The sequence below is a fragment of the Bubalus bubalis genome, chromosome 11 (assembly GCF_019923935.1).
Source record: "Bubalus bubalis isolate 160015118507 breed Murrah chromosome 11, NDDB_SH_1, whole genome shotgun sequence".
In the NCBI taxonomy this organism is placed as follows: Eukaryota; Metazoa; Chordata; class Mammalia; order Artiodactyla; family Bovidae; genus Bubalus; species Bubalus bubalis.
In genome coordinates, this window is record NC_059167.1 from 38,392,498 (window position 1) to 38,399,670 (window position 7,173).

A 7,173-nucleotide genomic window follows, 5' to 3' on the forward strand; every position below is an offset into this window, starting at 1 on the left:
CACTGGCTCCTCACTGTACTTAGAATTAAAGAATAGACTCATTTAAAATGGTCTGTCAGGACCTACTTGATCTGGGCCCCCTACTTCTTTCCTGCTTACTATATTCTGGCCAACTGGTCTTCTTTTTAGGTCCTCTTAAAGAACTGATGGTTTTAGGACTTTTGAATTTGCTGTTCTCTTTGCTTGGAAAAAAGTCCTCCTGCATTCCCTTTTCTTAAATAACTCCTAATATTCTTTTTTTGGTTTAACTGTATCTGGTTCATATATAAACCATGTCCTATTGATTACTATGTCCTATAGTATCTTGTTCTTTTTCTTCACAGTACTTAAAACCACTTGCATTTTAAATTTACTTGCATGTTTAACATCTGTGTCCTCCATTACAGGAGGACATAATGCCCTCCAAACATTAGATTAAGTGTTTTAGATAGTAGGGATCATAATAGTTTTGTTCTCCATTGTGTATCTGGAACACCACAGCACACTGCCTAGTACACAGTAAGTATACCAAGAAATACTTGCTGAATGGAAAGAACTGACCTTTCTGAATGGAAAGAAAGGACATAAGGACATAATGTCCTCCAAACATTAGATTAAGTATTTTAGATAGTAGGGATCATAATAGTTTTGTTCTCCATTGTATATCTGGAACACCACAGCACACTGCCTGATACACAGTAAATATACCAAGAAATACTTGCTGAATGGAAAGAACTGACCTTTCCATTTCTGAATGGAAAGAACGTCTCAGAGCAAACCCAAGATTCAAAATCAAGTCTCCTCTTTCAGATTTTTAAATTATTTCATTTTAAAAATTACTCCATACTTCCTACATCAGTTCACTTCAGTTCAGTCGCTCAGTTGTGTCTCTTTGCAACCCCATGAATCGCAGCACGCCAGGCCTCCCTGTCCATCACCAACTCCCGGAGTTCACCCAGACTCACGTCCATTGAGTCAATGATGCCATCCAGCCATCTCATCCTCTGTCGTCCCCTTCTCCTCCTGTCCCCAATCCCTCCCAGCATCAGAGTCTTTTCCAATGAGTCAACTCTTCGCATGAGGTGGCCAAAGTACTGGAGTTTCAGCTTTAGCATCATTCCTTCCAAAGAAATCCCAGGGCTGATCTCCTTCAGAATGGACTGGTTGGATCTCCTTGCAGTCCAAGGGACTCTCAAGAGTCTTCTCCAACACCACAGTTCAAAAGCATCAATTCTTCGGTGCCCAGCCTTCTTCACAGTCCAAATCTCACATCCATGACCACAGGAAAAACCATAGCCTTGACTAGACGAACCTTTGTTGGCAAAGTAATGTCTCTGCTTTTGAATATACTATCTAGGTTGGTCATAACTTTCCTTCCAAGGAGTAAGCGTCTTTTAATTTCATGGCTGCAGTCACCATCTGCAGTGATTTTGGAGCCCAAAAAATAAAGTCTGACACTGTTTCCACTGTTTCCCCATCTATTTCCCATGAAGTGATGGGACCGGATGCCATGATCTTTGTTTTCTGAAAGTTCAGCTTTAAGCCAACTTTTTCACTCTCCTCTTTCACTTTCATCAAGAGGCCTTTTAGTTCCTCTTCACTTTCTGCCATAAGGGTGGTGTCATCTGCATATCTGAGGTTATTGATATTTCTCCCGGCAATCTTGATTCCAGCTTGTGTTTCTTCCAGTCCAGCGTTTCTCATGATGTACTCTGCATATAAGTTAAATAAACAGGGTGACAATATACAGCCTTGACATACTCCTTTTCCTATTTGGAACCAGTCAGTTGTTCCATGTCCAGTTCTAACTGTTGCTTCTTGACCTGCATACAGATTTCTCAAGAGGCAGGTCAGGTGGTCTGGTATTCCCATCTCTTTCAGAATTTTCCACAGTTGATTGTGATCCACACAGTCAAAGGCTTTGGCATAGTCAATAAAGCAGAAATAGATGTTTTTCTGGAACTCTCTTGTTTTTTCCATGATCCAGTGGATGTTGGCAATTTGATCTCTGGTTCCTCTGTCTTTTCTAAAACCAGCTTGAACATCAGGAAGTTCACGGTTCACATATAAGATGTTTTATTTCTAAATGCTTTTGACACATTGCAATAAATGCTCTACTGTTTACCATTTAATTCTATGTAACATTCTGAATAATATTGTTAACGTCTATTCTAAGTACTAGCATCTCTACAGTGTTTGACAAGATTTTCATACTTGAAAATCAAGTTAGTATTTGAAAAGAAATGCTTATTGTACCTTTCACAAAACATCATTTACCAAGTAAGAGACTTAAAAAATGTCAGGGCAATTATATCCTAGTAATTTTTATAGGTGTAAACTCTAATTTTAAGGGGGAAATTGTGGTTAAATGTGATTTAACTTCAAATATTCAATATTAACTGAATGACTCCCTGTTCATGTGAATTTGGGCATCATTGACTCAGTCTGCTGAGAGCATACCTTATCTGATCTCAGCTTCTACTCCTTTCTTTACAGTGTAAACATTTATAATTCTCAAACAGTAATTATTAATTAAACAAAAATTCATTGAATGTATACTCTTTGCTAGTCATTGTGCTGTGTGCTGGTAACTGAGCTTATATTTCAGTGGACGCTGATACTAAACAAGTGAATATACAAGCAAGATAGTCTGAGGGCTTTTAAAGTGGGGGAAGGAACAGGGGAGAAAAGACCTATAGGCAGTCAGAAAGGTTTCTAAGAGGTATCTTCTGAGATGAGACATAATGACAAGAAGTCATCCAAGAATGTTTTGGGAAAAGGCAGTCCATATAAAGCTGTGTTTTTCAAATTGCGGGCTGTGACCCATTCCTAGACCATGAAATCAATTATGGGCTGGACCATAATTGAACAAACAGTAGAACACATCACATGATGTGCAACTTTTGTTTTAGTTATACCATATATTTATACATATGTGTATGTGTCTGAACATACTTACATATGTATGCATGCATGCCTACATAGGTTACTATGTTAAGCGTGTATCTTACTACAGTGAGATCAAAAAAGTTTGAAAGCCACTGATGTAGAGGGGCCAGTCAGTTTGAAGGTGTTATGGGCAGGAAAAGAGCTTTCTGAGTCAAAGGGAGAAAGAAGGTTAGCACAGCTGAAGTGAGCACTGGGGAGGAGTGGTATGAAACGACTTAGGAAATGCACATAATTTTTCTGCACATAACCTCCAGCCAGCATCTTAAATCCAGATGGCTTTCTCTGTTCTCATCATGGTTCTTCATTAAGAGAACACAGGAGGGAATTTCCTGGCAGTCCAGTGGTTCAGACTACCTGAGAAGTTCAGTCCCTGGTCCAGGAACTAAGATCCCAGAAGCCCCAGGGCGTGGCAAAATATAAAAAAGGAGAACACAAGAGAATAATCTCCTTTCTTTAATGTAACTTTATCAATTATCACTTAGAGAAGTTAGCAGTTATACTAATGTGACTCAAATTAATCTCTAAATGGAGAATGTATTTTATAGTAAAACTGCATTACTTGAATAATTAAAAAGTGAAAAAGCCAAAATCATAAAATTTGGGGAAGACGTCTGGCTTTCAGATCCTCCTTAAAATGAAAAACTTTGAGGTTAGTTAGTAGTATTTAGCTATGCAAATTTCCTGGATATAAATACAAAAGGAAATAGTAAACAACCACTAAATTCAATGGCAGAGGGAAAAAAAATCAAGACAATGGGACGGCAGATCGTCACTTACTTAAGTGTCCTCATAATCTATTTAACCTCTGTGCCCTCAGATCTCTTAAAAAAGGTGGAGCAGGTGTTCAGTAAGGTCCCTTCACACTGTAAAATGTTATTTTTCTAAGTAATTTTAGAATCATTTGCTATTTTAAACGCTGCAAAAATTAACCTAGTGTTTTATCAGATTTTTTTTTCTGAAACAGGAAGTTTCATGATATATAATGAAGATAATGTCCTTAACTTTACAGTAGATAACATGGTGTTCAGAGAACTAGAAAAAATGTCAAAGTTATCTTTGGAAGTTTATGTTGTACCTAGGCTGATCTGCAGTTTGTGAGGCCTCGGCACATCACCAGATCAGTATCTCGATAAATAACAAGCTTCCTAAAAAGCAAGTTTAAACCCCAAAGCAGTAGGCAAGGTAAGTGGAAAGTGAGTTGGCAACACAACTCACCTACAAGCTCTCCAATCATGAAAAGCAAGTAAAGAACGGCAGCAATGGTCAATCTGGTTTTCACCTTTCTCTGCTTCAACAACTCTCTCCGCTTGCTGCAGTTGTCACAGGGGTCCGCCTTCAAACTCAGCTGACTGTTGGTCAAAGGTAAGTCCTGGTCCAGCAAGGAGTCATCGTCGGCCTGGAGGGCCGAGTGCGCCCCGTTAGCAGGCCTTTCCGGGGCTTCGGCACCATCGTCGGCCACCACAACTCGAAGTTTGTTAAACCGAGAAAGCCCCTCGTCGCCCACCTCGTCCGAGAAGTCAAAGGCGCTGGTGTCATTTAAGAACAGCGGCGCATCATCCTTCCTCAGCATTGATTTGAGGCGCTTCCACGCGCCGGATCCGGCCATAGCACTGGCTGAGCGGCCGCGGCGCCGAGCGGCTGGGTGCAGGCGGACGGCCGGAGACTCCTACTTCACTCGAAAGCCAGTTCCCAGTGGCACTGCGGCGCGTCCCTCCTCATTCTGTGGGAAACGAAACACATTATAAATTAAAGGCGGCCCGACAGAGCCCACAAGTTCCGAAGCCCGGGGCGGCGGGGGGCGCCGGGGCTCCGAAAGAGGGCAGCGCTCTACCTGGGGTGCCGCTGCCGGGCCGCCGCTCATCTCCCCGCCCCCGGCCGGCTCCGCGGGGCCGGCTCGCGCATCTCGGCCCGGGGCCGCGAAGGAGCGGGGCGTTCCTCGAGCCTGCAGCGCCCGCCGCTCCAGGCCGGCTTCCCGAGTCTGACAGGTTCGGGGCCGGGCGCCCACGGCCGCCGCCTCTCCCCGCCCTGCGCGAAGCCGCGCGCGTGCGCTGGAACGGCCGCGGACGAGCCGCGCCAGGGAGGGGTGGGCGCGAGGACACGCAGGCCTGGCGCGCCCGGCAGAGGCGCACACGAGGGGCGGGGCGGGGCAGGGGCGCGCGCCGCGTCCCCCGCCTCTCAACCGGCTCTCCACTTCCCGAGGCTGGGAGGCCGGGTCGGAGAGAGCTGGAGTCCTCGGATTTAGTGGGTAGATTTCTACGGTCCCGCCCACCCGAGGTTGGGCGTTGCTGCCGGGAGTTCGCTCCGCTGAAGGACGGCCTAGAGAATCTTTGATTGAGATCTGGGTTTCGGATGCTTGGCGATAGGAGAATGTAACCCTTTCTTGCTAAATTGAGCAGCTTTTCTGCCATTAGAGTTGCTACCTCTCTGGCAGGTTGGCAAAATTTGCTGCACAGTCAGATCAGCTCGGAGAGGGCAAGGCTTGTGGTCGCAAGCAGTTCAGTGTCCTGCTTTGTATTTACTGTTGTTTTTCAGCAAATACGTGTCATCTGCGTGCTCCCTATCAGGTTCCTTTTGCCGCCAAGGTATTTACAGTATGGTCTAAACCCAAGCACAGGAACTATATATAGTACGGTAAGTCCCCTACATACCAACCTTCAGGTTATGACCGGTCAAAGATGTGAACTTTCAAAGATGCGAACATGCTTTCCATGCTTTCCCACCGTCTAATCACATAGGTTAGTTCACATGTCTGGCATACATTATCATATATGTGCATGCTCTACAAGTGGTTGTGCTTTTGTGTACTTTACTGTATGATACTATATAGAGTATAGTGCTACAGTATTTTTACTTTAAGCTCAGGATGTCAGGAAGCAGGTTTAAAAGCAGCAGTGATGTAGCTGGTATATAGTACTACCCAGACATCACTAGATCATTTTTTTTTTTTTTTCAAGAATGTAGATAGACTTGAATCCAGCAAGGAATCGGAACCTGTGCCATTAATGTCAGGTGTGAGTGAAATTACAGTTTGCCCTCCAACTCCTGTTGCTGACAATCCTTCAGCACCATCAGCTCCCACCTCCTCTCCCTCCAGTCAGTAACTATTCTTGCCTGTTCACTCAGTGCCAACCCCTGTATGCCAGCTGTTGTACTGTACCACTGTACTTTTCAAGGTACTATAAGATTAAAAATCTTTATTTTTGTGTTTGTTTTTATGCATTATTTGTGTAACAAGTAGTATGAAGTATTATAAACCTATTACAGTACAGTACTATAGCAGAAGCAGAAGATATTAAGAGGTGGCAAGAATACACAGAAGAACTGTACAAAAAAGATCTTCAACCCAGATAATCATGATGGTGTGATCACTGACCTAGAGCCAGACATCCTGGAATGTGAAGTCAAGTGGGCCTTAGAAAGCATCTCTACGAACAAAGCTAGTGGAGGTGATGGAATTCCAGTTGAGCTATTTCAAATCCTGAAAGATGATGCTGTGAAAGTGCTGCACTCCATATGCCAGCAAATTTGGAAAACTCAGCAGTGGCCACAGGACTGGAAAAGGTCAGTTTTCATTCCAATCCCAAAGAAAGGCAATGCCAAAGAATGCTCAAACTACTGCACAATTGCACTCATCTCACATGCTAGTAAAGTAATGCTCAAAATTCTCCAAGCCAGGCTTCAGCAATACGTGAACTGGGAACTTCCAGATGTTCAAGCTGGTTTTAGAAAAGGCAGAGGAACCAGAGATCAAATTGCCAACATCTGCTGGATCATGGAAAAAACAAGAGAGTTCCAGAAAAACATCTATTTCTGCTTTATCAACTATGCCAAAGCCTTTGACTGTGTGGATCACAATAAACTGTGGAAAATTCTGAAAGAGATGGGAATACCAGACCACCTGACCTGCCTCTTGAGAAATCTGTATGCAGGTCAGGAAGCAACAGTTAGAACTGGACATGGAACAACAGACTGGTTCCAGATAGGAAAAGGAGTACGTCAAGGCTGTATATTGTCACCCTGCTTATTTAATTTATATGCAGAGTACATCATGAGAAACGCTGGACTGGAAGAAACACAAGCTGGAATCAAGATTGCCAGGAGAAATATCAATAACCTCAGATATGCAGATGACACCACCCTTATGGCAGAAAGTGAAGAGGAACTCAAAAGCCTCTTGATGAAAGTGAAAGTGGAGAGTGAAAAAGTTGGCTTAAAGCTCAACATTCAGAAAACGAAGATCATGGC

General features: G+C 43.5%; 1 protein-coding gene across 1 annotated transcript in view; it reads right to left on the minus strand.

Moving 5' to 3' along the window:
- Nucleotides 1-4,902, minus strand: part of SLC30A4 (solute carrier family 30 member 4) — a 32,033-nt gene extending 27,131 nt beyond the window's left edge. The window contains exons 1-2 of the mRNA XM_025295517.2: nt 4,760-4,902; nt 4,144-4,648 (exon numbers count right to left, since the gene is read on the minus strand). Of these exons, the coding sequence (XP_025151302.2) occupies nt 4,144-4,534 (391 nt within the window). The 5' untranslated portion in view covers nt 4,535-4,648; nt 4,760-4,902. The remainder of the gene's footprint in view (nt 1-4,143; nt 4,649-4,759) is intronic.
- Between the last annotated feature and the right edge of the window lie 2,271 nt (nt 4,903-7,173).